The 14,825-nt window shown below is 48.0% G+C and overlaps 1 protein-coding gene across 3 annotated transcripts in view; it reads left to right on the top strand.

Annotated features, from left to right (window-relative positions):
• AHNAK (AHNAK nucleoprotein) overlaps positions 1–14,825 on the top strand; it is a 105,587-nt gene that overhangs the window by 35,425 nt on the left and 55,337 nt on the right. For all 3 annotated transcript variants that reach the window (XM_063092651.1, XM_063092652.1, XM_063092650.1), the window contains exon 5: positions 11,138–11,237. In XM_063092651.1, the coding sequence (XP_062948721.1) occupies positions 11,138–11,237 (100 nt within the window). The remainder of the gene's footprint in view (positions 1–11,137; positions 11,238–14,825) is intronic.

The raw sequence follows: 14,825 nt of genomic DNA, 5'->3' as shown, positions 1-14,825 counted from the left end.
ATAATAATAATAATAATAATAATACCTATCGGTTCTGCTACTTCCTAGCTGTGTGCCCTTGGGCAAATTATCGAAACTCTCTTGTGTTCAGTTTCCTTAGCTATAAAATCGGGATGAAACAGTACCTCTCTCATAGCATTGTCATGACGATGATGTAAACAAACATATATAATGTGCTTAGCATATAGTAAATATTACAGGTGTTAGCTATTACTATGAATACTTTGTTAGCTTTTGTGTATATATTTTACATGCTTTATCTCTTGATGTCCACAACAACTCCATGAAGTGGGTATTATTTTTCTCATTCAATAGACAAAGAAACCGAGGCTCAGAGAGGTTGACATGTTCAGGATCAGGCAGCTAGTAAATAGCAGTCGGGATGCACACCGCACCGGGGTGTGGTCACGGGAAACCCATGCTTGCAGTCTGCTTGCTCGGATACCGGGGAGACTGTGTTAGTGACAGTGTATAATTGTTTCACGGTTTGGAGAGGAGTGTGGGGAGGGCATTCCAGGCAGGGGACAGCAGGAGGAAAAGTGTAGAAGTGTGTGGGGGAGGCTCAGCAGGGTGAAGCTAGGGGAGCAAGAGAAGGGCGCACAGGGGACTCAGAAAGAAACTTGAAGTCCTGGCAGCCTGGCAGTTTTCAGGTCCAGCCCTGAACGGAAAAGAAAGACTGGTACATCACACCCATTTGCCCATTTTGGGGGCAGAGGGTGGGCTCCAGGTATCAAGCAGAGTGAAGCCTTGGCCTGGGATCAGCCTCCTCAGAGGCTGCCAGCCCCTGCTGCTGCTCTTCTGCCCAGTGCCACCCTGGGTCCTTCCCCTCCTGAGTGTTCACTCTTCCACGATGCTAATAAACAAGGGAGAAACTAGGAGCAAGCACACATGCATTATAATTAACCCACCCACGGGACCCGCTGCCCCACAGCTGTGGCAGACCAGGCCTGCCACACCCCTGCGGCCAGCTGGGGCCCTGTGGGGCTGAGCCCCCTCTCTGGGAAAGAGCCTGGAAATGGGAGGGGGCTCCAGAGAGGAATTCTGGGCAGAACAGAGTTGTGCCCAACCGTGACAGTGTTCCCTTGGATCTCTTCACCTGCCGGCCCTGCTTGGCTCCAGGGCGGAGGCCGATTTGGGCCCGGCTTGAGAACTTGCCAGCCATCTGCGGAGAGAGCAGAAGACCTCCCTGCCCCTGGGTGGGGTGCAGCAGCTGCACCCCCAGCCCGGCGTCTCGCCCAAGGGGAAGGAGCTGGGGCATCCCCGAGCTCGGACCACTAGCTCTTCATTCCGGAGATTATGGGGGTCGGGGGAAGAAGTCTAAGTGAAACACGAGAAAGCCCGGGATGGGCAGAGGCGGGTGCGGCGGGGGTGGGGGTGGGGCGGGGGTTGGGGGGGGAGAGGGCAGCAGGCGAGGGCAGAGCCCTGGGTCGAGGGGAGGGGCGGGCGTTGGAATGAATGGCGGGGAACGTAAAAGGGCGTGGAGAGGGAGGCAGAGAAGGAGGCAGAGGACTCACAGGCAGCCGGGACGGTGCCAAAGGGCGGCTTGGAGGGATTTTAGCCCCACTCCCCATCTCCATGAGCCCCTACCGGCGCCCCAAATAAACTTACCATCTAAGTAGAGCAGCGCGCTTGCAACACCGAGACAAGGTCCCCTGCTCCAAACAGAAACCTGACGACGCTCTGAAGTCTCCCATTCTGCAATCCCGGCGCCGTTCCTGTCCAGGGAGGGAGGGAGCCGGGTCTCTAGGGGGCACCTGCCGCCCCGCCCCGCTCGGCCGACCGGCCAATCACCAGGCAGCATCCGGGTCCCGTGACCCGTTGCCGGGCAGATTGTTCTCCCTGCAGCTGCAGCCGGGAGCCCTGTTCCCTGGGGCGGGCCGGGTGGAACTCGGTGCTGGGCACAGAGGGGAGGAAAGGGGGGCCGAGCAGGGGGGGACGAAGACTCTGGGAGGCCATCGGGAAGCTGCTTGGGGCCGGGTTTACCCCTCCCAAGGCGTGGTCGCGGGAGCTCACCCCTTACCCTGGTGGGTCGTCTCAAGCTTTTCCCTTTATCCAGGCTTTCTTCAAAAGAAAGCTTTGTACCTTGAGAAACTCCTGTTCTGGAAAGTGTCAGCGTCATACGTGTTAATACTTTTGAACGTTTGCATTTAAAAAGAGGGCTTTTGGGCCCTGAGGGATGGGTCTCTCATAGTGGTTATTTCCCGCCCATCAGCAGGCCCGCTCAGGGTGTTTTGGAACAGGAGAGTGTTCCAAAACACCAACAAAGCCTCACCAACAGCATGAGTAGGTGCCCACCTTGCTTTCTCGTCTGGGAGCCTGTCTGGGAGCCTGACACAGTCCCTGAATGCTGGGCCGCAGCAGGGTCATTTGACCCCTATGTGGGAGAGGCTTTGCCTTAAGGTCCCTGCTCCTGCCCAGGTGAAGGGAAAGGCTTTTGACAGTGCCTTGTGGCCTGGGTTGGTGTGTTTTACCTGGATGTGTGGTCTCCTCAAGTGTGCATGGCTGCAAGCCCAGCCTCTGTCCCTCGCGTCCAGTGGCCAGGGCTGGAATGCGAGCAGCTAGGGGAGAATAATGCCAGGGCGTTTTCTATTTGTAAGATTGCAAGTTTGGCTCACAACTTGAATTTCAAGTGGGCCCTCAAGGCAGATAGGGAAGCCAGGTGAGAGAGTGGAGGCAGCCCCTGCGGATTGTCTAAATTCCTAGAAAATATATTCTAGGAATTTAGGCTGTGGGTGGGAGGAGTTCTAGGTGGGATAAGCATGGGTCAAATTTGGTGGGAGGCCTGGCAGGGAGGGGGTGGCTTTTTGCTCTTCTCTATCTATTTGAACACCGTGTTTTCCCCAAAATTACTTGTCTCTTGAATCATATGTAAGCGACAATGCTTTGAGCCAAGGACTTTTTTTTTTTTTTTTTTTTTGAAATTATTTTTTAAACTGAACTGCAGTCTTCTTATGGAGGAAAACAACTCCCTCTAAATACTGTTTTTGGTTGCCTGCCCTTTGTTTGCAATAATTATGGTCCCTAACAATGGGAAATTACACATTACTGTTTATCAAAAGGAAATAAACACTTTGGATTAAGCAGGTTCTTGCCACTGGATGGTGATTCCAGACCTTGCCAGCAACCCAGGTGAAAAGCCTGCACAGCATGTTCTGCAAACGATCGCTTTTGTTCTTTCACAATTTCCAAAGGGGAAATGGTTGGATCCTGTGTGACCGAAGCTCATTTGCCATATTCTTGTTAGGTAATCATGGAGAATCTTTGATAGGGTTTTGCTGGTGGCAGAGATAAGTACAGGAAAAAGCATGGGGAGTCAGTGCGTGTCCCACACCTGCTCTCCCCAGCATGGCTTGGACTGTCACTTGTTTTGTATTTATGGGCATTTGCTTGACGTTCATAAGGAGATAGGAATGCTTTCGTAAGGCAGCCTGAACTGTGTACAGGTTCACACAGGGAGGAAAAGCTCTGGGGAGGTGGCTCTGAGCATTGCATTCCCAGGCTTCCCATGCCCTGGCCAAGGCCCGGGGCATGCTTGACCTGGTGGTCTCCTTTACTTTTGACTCTGGCCATTGTCAACCTCTGCAGCCTCAAGCTGGCCTCTGCGGCCACACTCTGCTCTTTCCAGCAGTGTTTTTTTTTTCTTTTTTAAAAGATGACCGGTTAGGGGATCTTAACCCTTGACTTGGTGTTGTCAGCACCACGCTCTCCCAAGTGAGCCACAGGCCAGCCCTCCAGCAGTCTTACCTGTTCTCTCCAACACCTGGCTTTTAAGCAGGCTTCTCTTCCTCATCCTTTTGGCTTCAGTTTAGGAGGTGTTTCCTCCTGGAAGCCTTCCTTGACACCCCCCACGTCCCCCAGCTGTCTCATGTGCTCGTGTTGCTGTGTACTTTCCTGTTCTCAGCACTGTTCACATTAAATTATCGGTGACTGATTTCTTGTGTATCTGCCTCCTTCATCAGACTGTCAGCTCTGTGAGGGAGGGATGCAGTCTGATTGTCCACCATAATGAGGGTACTTCAAAAAGTTTGTGGAAAAAAAGAACTAAAAGATAGTAATGGGCCTGGCTGGTTAGCTCAGTTGGTTAGACTGTGGTGTTATAACACCAAGGTCAAGGGTTGGGATCCCTGTACCAGCTAGCTGCCAAAAGAAAGATAATACACATTTTTCCATGAACTTTTTGAAGTACTCTCATATGTCTCCAGCACAGTGCAAGGCACCTGGCACATGGCAGAAACTTGATAAGCCGTGGAATCACTATCTTGTCACATCACGTGCGGTCCAATTTTCCTTCTGTCCGTTAACTGTGTCGTTCCTTGGTCTCTGAGGCATTTGCATATACTTAGGATAAAAACAAACACAAGTAAACAAAAGCTGAAAAACAAAAGAATAAACACCGGAACCGATTCTCTAATAAGTTATTGCTGAAGGGTTGCAAAGCGGATGCTTTCTGTGAGCTGTCGATGAGTCAGAATTTAGCTGCAGTCAAGGATGGGAAGTCTGCTGCCTGTCGCTGGCCAGTTTCAGATCCACACCATTGCAGCACCTAGGGCTGCCTTGCTGGGGTGGAAAAGGAGGTTAAAAAAAAAAAAGCTCGTGCACTCAGAAGTTGAGGACCTGAAGTCTGAGAAAGGTTGGGCGGAGCAGGTGCAGAAGGGTGCTGCACGGGGCAGGCAGATGAAGGTTGAGAATAAAAGTTGGGGGAAGGAGAGTGGAAGAAAGCAGGGGTGTGGGGGAGGAGGAGGCTCCCCAAATCTGATCAGTTTGGTCCAAAACTAGTGGCTGACCTCTGAAACGTCCGTCATTGATTAAGTCTGGGAAGTATGGCTTTGATTATTCTGTTCCCTATTAGTTTGGTTTTTATTCATTTGAAAAATATGCATCTCTCTGATAAGATGGAGTGCCCCAACCAAGCTTTGTTTTATTAAGAAAGTAGAACAAACAAACACCTTCATTTCTTCTCTCTCCCTCCCTTCCTTCCTGGTGAATTTTTTGACCCAGAAAGCCAGGATATGGAGAGTTTTGTTTTCCACCTGGAACAAGGTGGGGCTGGCCTTGTCTTTATTGCAGTCAAGTGCTCTGGCCTCCTCCCTGCCCCACTGTTCTCTTTGAGCCTGGCAGACACAGTGACAGTGGCCCTGTTGCCAGTGCAGACCACTGCAGAATGAGGCAAAGCCTTTGTGTATTTGCTGCAAAGCACTTGGCTGTGACATGCTGACAGGTGAGCGCAGGAGAGCATTTGTGATGTCTGGAGTGGACAGCACTCACATTCACACCGGGGTTTGGCAAATGTGTTTATTTTTCTCAGGTTTGGGCAAAGTCCTTCTAGAAAGTAGATTTTGAGGCATTGAGACCAGAAATCTCCTGGGGATGGGGGACATAGAATTACGTGTTTTAATGCCATACAGTATGTCTGAGCAATGTCCACATCTAGCTGTCAGGAAAGAAAGGACTTGAGAGTCTGTTTACAGCTAGTGAGCATTCCCAGCTCAACGCCAATGTGTTTAAAGCTCAGCTGGCACAGATGTCTTCTGCTGGTTCCTTGTCCACAGAGAGCAAACTCTTCCCAGCCAAAGGTGAGATAAAAGGATTATTTACTATGTGAAACGGTGAGTCAGGAATTTCCCAGTTGATTCTCTTAGTTCAAAGAGGAAAGGAAATGACATTGAGGTGTTTTCTTAGCTTGATTTCCAGTATGGTCAGCTGGGCATGGCAATTTAAAACCCACTTGGATTTTATAAATCACTGGGGCAGTTTGGAGCTGCTTACCACACCCTGTGTGTCTCACCATCGGGCTGTCTGAGGGACAGCACGTAGGTTTGGAAGGAACAGGTTCAAACCTGACTCTGATCATTGACAGAGCCAGTCTTTCCTAGCCAACTTGAATCTCTGTATCAATCAGATTACCCTAGCCTTCTACTTCTAGCACCCGTGTGAACTGGCATCTCTGGGAAGCTGGCTGGGCCGGGCTCAGGTGGGGCAACCTGGTGCCTGTGAGGTCTGATTTGAAGGCCTCAGGAAAGGCTGCCCTAGCCTGAAATATCTCCTCTGCTGGCTTGTCAAGGGTGTCTGCAATTTCACCATTACTGAGTCATTCTTTGTGTTTACCAAGGCTCTGTCTTTGCCATCCGTCTGTTGGTCTGGGATACAGGATCCCCTTCACCATCTCACCTTCAATTGTGTGTGTACAACTAGGCTGTGTTTAATCTCTTAGGTAAACCACAAACTCAGTTCCACTTTTTTTTGTCAGGCCTCTTGAGTCACTTCACCTACACTATTCTGTTCCCTACTCTTTTCCACTCAGACAGGATGCAAAGCTGGATGCCAGGTGGCCTGGTGTGGGAAAGGAAAGTGAGGACCAGCAGTCTCTCCCACATGGCTTCCCAGCACAGTGAGGGCTGGCCAGGCCTCGGTCTGGTGCCAGGTGGCACATGAGGAGAGATGTTCTGTGCTCTGTTTGGCCAAGTTGGGGCACAGTTAGCTCCTACCATGCTCCTGTCCTCTGTAGTCACACTTTCTTCCACTCACTCACTGTCCCCTTGCCGTCTATTTCTGTCCTCTCACCTTTTCACTCTCAGCCATCGTCATTGTAAATGGCCCCATGAAGGAAGGGGACTCTCAGGAGCTGCTAAGCCAGACCAGAACTTGGCCACAACCCTGCCCTTCTTCTCCCGGTTCTCAAGCCTTCCAGGAGGCCAGGGAGTGGCACAGGAGCTGCCCAGTAGCATATACCTCAACTCGTGCAGCCGGTTGGAGCAGACACAGAGACTGCTTAGTGAGGGGCCAGCACATGTTGTGGGCCTGCACTAAAGCCTTAAGCCCTTCACATCTTTTCCTCATTCCGTGGTCTTAGAAGAGATGGCCAGAGCCCACCTATGCCATGCCCCTGCCTCTGAGCATATTTTATCTCCCCACGCCTCTCTTCCACAGACTCCTCCCCACCAAAGGAGACGATGCCGTAACTCCACTGGAAAATAAACTCCATGAAGGCACGGATTTTTAATATATCCCCAGAGTCTAGAACAGTGCCTGGCCCACAGTAGGTGTTCAATAAATATTTGTTGAATGAACCTGCTCTTGTTGAAGTAATCACAGCTGGTAAAATACTTCCAACCTTTGTGAACACTTGATTGCGTAGGTAGTTTTAGAACTAAGATTTCCAAAGATTTAATTTTTAATTGTGCCACGTAACAATTCATTTTTGTAAAAAATTAAAACGATATAAGGGAAGTTTCCCTTGTCCCAAATCCTCCTTAGTGATGTTCCTCCTTCCTGGCACCCACTGGCATCATCTTGGCATGTGTCCTGCAGACTTCATTCTATGCTCTGTGCTCTGTGCATTTGGGCATACCCGTAGGAGTCTATAATTTGGTGGGTTAAAAAATTCCCGTAAATGAGATCCAACTGTACTGTTTTGCAATTTGCTCCCCCTGCCCCCTTCACCATATGTTTTGGAGATGTAGGTAAATAGAGATCTGCTTCATTCTTTTTCACGGTTGTGAAATATCGCACAGCATAGTCGAAGTATTGTTTATTTGACGATTCCTCCGTGATGGACCATTAGGTCATTCCCAGTGCCCCCAGACATCCTTGCACATGCTACTTTGAGCACATATTCAAGTATTTCATTTGGATATTTAGAGATGAAAATCTTGTGTATTTAACACAGGAGCCCATGCTTTAACGTTTAATAACTACTTCCAAAAAGTTCACGGAAGGATTTGTATTATCTTTTAATTCAATTTTCCTGCGAACTTTTGGAGTATACTTGTACTTGCAAACTACCCTCCGAAATAGCTGTATCCACGTACATTCCCACTTCCAGGTGCAAAAGCCCCTGTCTTCACCATACCTGTACTGGTTTATTGATCTCATGTTTTTTTTATTACCATTCTCTATGATTTCACTATTAGAATACAGCTTTCTATTCTCCCTTCTTGGCCAGGAAACAATAAGCGATTTGCATTAGTTACATAGTCACACTCACACGTGTAGTAATGATACTATTTGACCTGATGTCTTCTGTTACTTAGTAACTCTTTTTTGTGGCATGAGTCACTTAGGTCTCTATCCTTTTTCATAGGAATGGTTACATTTCAGTTTTCTCCACACATTTCACCATGGCCTTTAGATATAAAACAGGAGAGTCTGGGGCCTTGGAGGGCTGCAGAGAAATGACCTCTCCTTTCCCCTGCTGTCCTCTGTTTGTCCTCTTGGAGTGGCTCTTAGGAGTTCTTTGGTGCCACAGCCTGGCCTCCCACCACATCCTTTCCTGCCGCACAGTGGCCATGTCCTAGAAGGCCTACCGTCCAGCCTGAAGCTGCTCGGTTTCTTCTTTGGTCAGCTGAGAACACGTCAGCAGAAGTTGCTGGTATTGTCCTTTGCTTGGCTTTGATGATATCAGGCCCATCTTCTGACCTTTTCCTGGTGTCTCAGAAACTATACTATGGGCTGGATCCTGCCTTAATCTTTCCCAAGCTGACATAGCACCCAGTACAATGTTTTCCACAGAGAAGTACGTTTTAAAAGGAAAAGTTTGAAGAACATTTAAAATTTTACACCATTTAATTCCATGGGTATTTCCTTCTCCCACCCCCACTTTAACATCATTTGTTTTCTGCTATTTTTTTCAACCCCTGTTTTCAAGATAGTACTAAAATAGTGGCCGTGAAAGGATTTTTCTCCCTGCAGGTTTTCTCTAGGTATGGTTCTTTGTTACTAACAAGATTTTCCTTCTTTCTGCTTGAGGTTATAAGGCCGTGCTCTAACCACTTGACTAACTGGCCAGCCTCTTCTGCTTGATGATCTCAATAGAGCTTAGAATCTTTGAGTGCCTTAATATTAATCTCTAGTGATCAAATTGGAATAACCGCCCAGAATGGCTCAATTTAATAATGGTTTCCTTCTATGGTTTATTTCTTAGCGGGAGCCCAGGATTTTAAGTCAGTGTGATTTGTTTTGATGATTTCAGATGAATTTCGTCTTTGTATCAGAAAACCATTTGCTCAATGATTTGATTGTTTCATTTTCTATCAGCACCACACCCCCACCAACTGAGCTAATTGACAAGCCCCTGCTTAATTTTCTAACATGAGTAGAAACTGAATTTGTTTCCTATGCCTTTATTTAGTCCACCTACTATGGAATGTTCGTTTTGCTGGTTTTAGTAATATTACTGTAGTTTCTAAAGCACTCTAGTTTTGGCCACGAATTATACCAACAGGACACTGCAAAGTAATCTATATATTTAGCTAAGAATCATACTTTCTTCAGGATAACTTCTTATCTTGGATATACACTGGTGACTTTGGCCTGGACTTTTCCTCCTTTCTTTCATAATTTCTAATATACAAGAGTTCTTCAAGAATTTCATGGAAAGATTTGTATTATTTTTTAATTCTGTTTTTCCACAAACTTTTTCAATTGTCTCAAATGTTACAAAGCGTGAATGGATGGTTCAACAATTTAGAGTGTGGGTTCAGGAACCAAATGGCCTGGGCTCAAATCCTAGCTCTGACACTTTCTAGCTGTACAATCCTGGGCAATTTTCTTAAGCTCTCTGTGCCTCAGTTTCCTCTTGTGTAAAGTGGGATAGTAATAGCACCCATCTCCAGAGTTGCTGAAAGGAGTTAACGTATAGTTGAAACCGTTTGGCATGTGGCAAATGCTCAAGTGTTTGCCATCATTACTAAATCGTTGTTTTTGAAAGGAAGAAAGCGTTCCTTTCTTCTGCCGTTACTTGGACTTATTCTGAGTTTCATTTTATAAATGAAAACTGAGCAAACTAAAAGGAAGAGTCATCAAATGCTTAATTACTCAACCAAAGGCTTTCTGGGAAAGGCAAGATTATTTTTGTAAAATAATTCATATCTGATTAATCTATTAGAATTTTTGAAGATTTGTGGACAAAGAAGAATCAGAGAAAGGGGGTTAATCTACATGCAGTTTTTAAGAGCCTTGGAAGTCTTCATGCCTTTGGTTGTTAAAGAAATGCAAATATCATTCAGTTGGAAGAATATTTCATCATTCATTCATTCATGAAATTAATTAATCAATCAATCAATCAATTAATTAATTGTCTATCCAAGCCACAAGCATTTCCAGAATGCTTGGGACACTGTCCTAGGCTCTGGGATACAAAGACAAACAATCCATTGTCCCAGCCCCTAGGGAAGCTTAATGAGGAATTTGCTTATTACTTACGGTGAAGAAAAATTTAAGTGGCCCCAACATTCTCCTCTGCCCCCAGAAAGCTTGGGACAGGGAAGAGAATCCATCTGTAAGAAGGAAGCATGAATAAGAAAATTCACCAATTTGAAGTTGAAAGTCCTGACTCATTCTATACATCAATCCTCCAAGTTACTTTCTCCCAAGGAAGAATCATTTCTTGGGATGATGTTCAACTCGAGTAAACACATGAAAGGAATAACCTGTTGAAGCTACCAATAGCACCCATGTTCTCCATGAACTGGTGTCCATATTCCATGAGCTGCCAGATGGAATCCTGGCATTGGCCAGGTGGGCTCTCTTTCCTGATACCCACTCCCCATCCCTGATGGTGGTGACCCCTGGACTGGAGTTCTACCAGAGAAGGCTTCAGGAACTCCTAGTGGAATTCAGTGTCCTGACTGGAACCCCTGCCCCATGCCATTCAGCCTCTTGCTGGACAGAGGAAAGATGCTCAATGGACAGTGACGGAAGAGTACTCTGGTCCCACAACAAACCCTTCTTTGTTACACATTGTTCACTTGACAGCACATTTTCCTCAGTGGGCAATGGCACCTTGTCTCTCTCCTTCTGCCACTGCAAAGTCCTGGAGTACAGGGCCTGGGTGTGGGGAATTGATGCGCCTGCGATGCATTGTTCCCTTTGTATGAGATTCACTGGACTTTCACAGTAGGATGTTTTCAGCTTGGGCCAGGGCCCTTCTTCAGATTTTCTATCATCCCTTCTGCAGCCCAAGCTTCCAGGCAAGGGTGGAGCTTGGACTGGGCTGGGATACATTAGGGGTGGTGGTGGTAAAGGTGGGGTCTCTGGTTTAGTATATGGTTTTATATACCCATAGTAGGCGTTTGAGAAATGTTAATTGATTGGATGATTTGATGAGTGACCCAGTAATACTATTTATCCTTGTTGTTAGAACACATCACAGCCATCAGCACTGGAATGCAAAGACCAGAATAAACCTAAGGAAGTCACCAGCCAAGCCGGGGCAGTTTCAGTCTCCACCCCAAATGCAGGTGAGACAACGTGGTGGGGACCGAAAGAATGATAATCTTAATTTTAATAATGATACCCTCTATCTAGAGAACAGGCTCACAAGAGCATCTGCAGGTGAACATGCTTTCCTGGGCTGCAGAAGTCACAGTGGGGAGGAAACAGGCTCAGGACCCCAGGGACCCAGCCTCTCCCCATCCAGGGCCTATGAATTCAAGACCTCCTCTCCTTTCAGCTTTTTGAAAAGCCCACAGGAAATGCACTTACCACAGAAGGATTGTTTACTCCCTCAGAAGGATTCTCAAGGGTTTCTTCATATGTAGGGCTGCTCTGGATCAGCCATATGCTTACAGGACAGTATCTATTAAACTCAGAGGCCAGGGTGGGCCAGAGACCAAAGCCTTACAATTAAAGGGTTCAAATCTTCTAGTTGAAGATCTCCCAGAGTCTAGGGAAAAGTCTTTTTGATCACATAAAGGAAATGCTTTCTTAGGCCTCCTGGGAGGGAGATGCCTGCGTGAAGGGTGAGTCTGAGGGGATGAAGTGACTGTGGGGTACGGAAATCCTGTATCATAGAAGAGAAAGCGGGGGTGGGACATGGACTCAATTGGGGCCATAACCATGTTTTCGGCCTGCAGAAAAATTAAACTTTTTCTGGGGAGGTGGCTGCAAACATTCAACAATCAAGAGGTTTCACAGAAAATATGGAGTGTATGGCCCCTCACAGTTTGGTGGTGTTGGCAGAGCCTGCATTCCCACATGGCGGATCAGCTGGGGCAGAGCGGCTGCCCTGTCACTGGGGAATGGACGGCAGCTTCCTCCCCATCGCCCCTTGCACCTCCTTCCTGCAGGGGTCTGTGCATCCTCTCCCCTCTCCTCTTGTCTCCCCACCTCTATCCTGGGGTGAATGTGCCTTCAGCCAATAACCATGCACACGCCTCTTTCCCCTTTAAAGAGACCCTCCCTCAAGCCCGACCACTCCGCTCCTGGCCTGGTGCCGTTCCTTCAGAGCCAACCTGCTTGGGAGGGTCTCCCTTTTTCCTGCCGCCTCTTGCCCACCCTCCATTTGTGCCGGTGCCTGGCCACTGGCCGCCACCCCCTCCACTCAGAACTGCTCTTGCTTAGTATGCTTTATTCTGCTGGGGGCAGTCTCTGGGCACTTGGTGCTGTGCCCTCTGCTTCCTTGAAACTCTCCGCTCCCTCTGCTTGGTGACATCTCTTTTGTCTGGAAGACTTCCCAGGCCCTCTGTGGGCTCCTGTCTTCCCACAAGCTCCCAAATGGTACAATTTCCTAAGGACCTGTCCTGGGGTCTTTATCTTTCTCACTCTGCACTCTCTCTGGGCCACCTCCTGGGGCCCACTGACTCTCAGGCCTGCTGTCCGGCCAGCCTCTCTCCACGCTCCAGGCCTGCATGTGTGGGATGCCCAGCACTGGGCTCCCCTCGCCTCCGCATCCCCCTCTTCCCCTCTGCTTTCTCTGCCTCTGATCGGCTCTGCTCACCATCTGGTCACCACTCCGGTCACCCACCTCCTGAACATTTCCAGCAGCTTAGCTTGTCATTGCTTATAGCCATCACCTCCTAACTATCTGCCTGTCTTAGATCTTTTTCTCCATGGATAGAGTGAGCTTAAATAGTGGTCAGTCTAAAATCAAAAAATCAGATCATGTTACTGTCCTCCTTAAAACTTTTCAGTAGCTCCTTCTGGCTTTCAGGGTAAGGTTCACATCCTTAGCTTGGCACACAAGGCCACTGTGACCAGCTCCCAGCTCAGCACCCACCATTTCCCATATGCACTCTCCCCCCCAGCCATACTGAAGTGCCTGCAGGTCCCCAGAGCCATGATGCCAGTCCATGCGTTCATGTCTTCACGATGCTCTTTCACAGCCCTTTTGCCCCTGTCTTCTTGGGCCTTTGCATCACCACCCCAGACACACCTGAGCCTCCAACTCTGGGCTCAGTGTACCTTCTCCGTGCTCCCCTGTGGTGCCCGGGCATCCCTGTTTGGGACCCCTCAGTGCTGGGCTTCCACTAGACTTCTCACCCAACGGGGAGCCCAGGAAGGTCCCCAGCATAGTGTGCCTGACACTTAAAATAGATGACGGCAAGAGCTGCTGGGCAGCTTCCCAGCATGCACGTGGCTGGACACTCCCTTCTGGCCCTTTTGGGAGCAGGTTCTAGCCTCTCACAGTATTTGTGTTTGCAGCGCGACACTTTCTTCTTGTACCATTTACTTCGGCATTAAGTTACGTGTCTTGGGATTTAAAGGTGATTGGGATTTGACCCCTTTTCTCAAAGGACTTGTACACTGGATGCATCATGTCTATCTATTCAATGAACGTTTATCAAGCCCCTGCGCAGAGCCAGGCACTGAAGGAGGCAGAATTAAAGCAGCCAGTAAAACTAGGAATTGAGTCAAGTCTGCAGAGCTTAGAGGAACTTCTGTGGCTTTTCATCTTCACATGCCTTGGTTTAAACTAGAGGAGAAAGATTGCACTTATCCTTGCCAGGGGTGCCTCTCTTTCCTCATCATGGACATTTCCTTAGAAACCAACTTTCATGTTCCTCACTTTGATGGACTTTGAAGCTGGAGTTTTCATGTAAACATCCCTTCGCTGGAATGCCAGAAACAAACCTTTCCTGCCCTTGCCATTAGCCTCCAGCCTTCATTAAATCAACTTCTCGAGGGGATTCTGCCGTTTCCCTTAATATCTAAAAACCCATTTGAACACGACCGAGCTTGCGTTAGTTTCCTTATGGTAATGCTTTGGTCCACTGTTGTCATAAAGAGTCATTTTGGTAAATAAGCAGAAAATCCATTAGAAAACCTTTGCTGGACTTTAAGATGAGGCTGGGCAGTTCAGACCAGCAGAGCTTTTGAATCAAGACATCTACACTGTGTCCTAAATGCTCAGGGAGGTTTTGAGGGGTGAGATGCTGGACAGTTGAAGCTATAAATGTAACCCATAAAGTCGTGGGGTTGGATGTCGTACTGTCCTGCTTCGAGAGCCATGTAGCCTAGTGGTTGGGAGCCCAGCTCTGAAACTGAACTGTCTAGGTTCAAATCCTGTTTCTGCTACTCGAGCCTTGGGAAAGTTGCATTTTTTTCATTTGTGAGAGTAGGATGGTGATAGTATTTACCTTATAGGGTGATTGTGAGGATTAAGCCACTTAGTACCAGTGCAGTGCCTGACACCTAGTAAGTGCTTTAAAATGTTAACTGCTGTGACTATGCCCCTTTGTCAGCTCCACACTGGATTGGTCACCAAAGCTGACATAAGATCTCCCCCACCATTTGGGGTCCTCAATTTCCCTGTTCCCATTGTTTCAAGCCCAGTTTGCTTGCTTTGCTTCTTTGGCCGTCTTATTCCAGGCCTGTCCTCTTTTGTGTCGTTCTGTGTTGCATCTGCCCCTGCCCACCCTGTGATCTTCCTCTCCATTTCCCCATTCTGCAGCCCTCTTGGTGGGATGGAGGCAGCTATTTCTGGACCCACAGCTAACCATGGGAAAACTCTAGGATAATTTTTCATTTGTGTTTGTATTTATATATCTCTAAAAATTGGTTAGAGCGTGGTGTTTTATCACCAAGGTGAAGGGTTCAGATCCCTGTAC

The sequence above is a fragment of the Cynocephalus volans genome, chromosome 4 (assembly GCF_027409185.1).
Source record: "Cynocephalus volans isolate mCynVol1 chromosome 4, mCynVol1.pri, whole genome shotgun sequence".
Lineage (NCBI taxonomy): Eukaryota > Metazoa > Chordata > Mammalia > Dermoptera > Cynocephalidae > Cynocephalus > Cynocephalus volans.
Note: the sequence above shows the minus strand (reverse complement) of the source record. Positions and strands in the feature narration are given on the sequence as shown.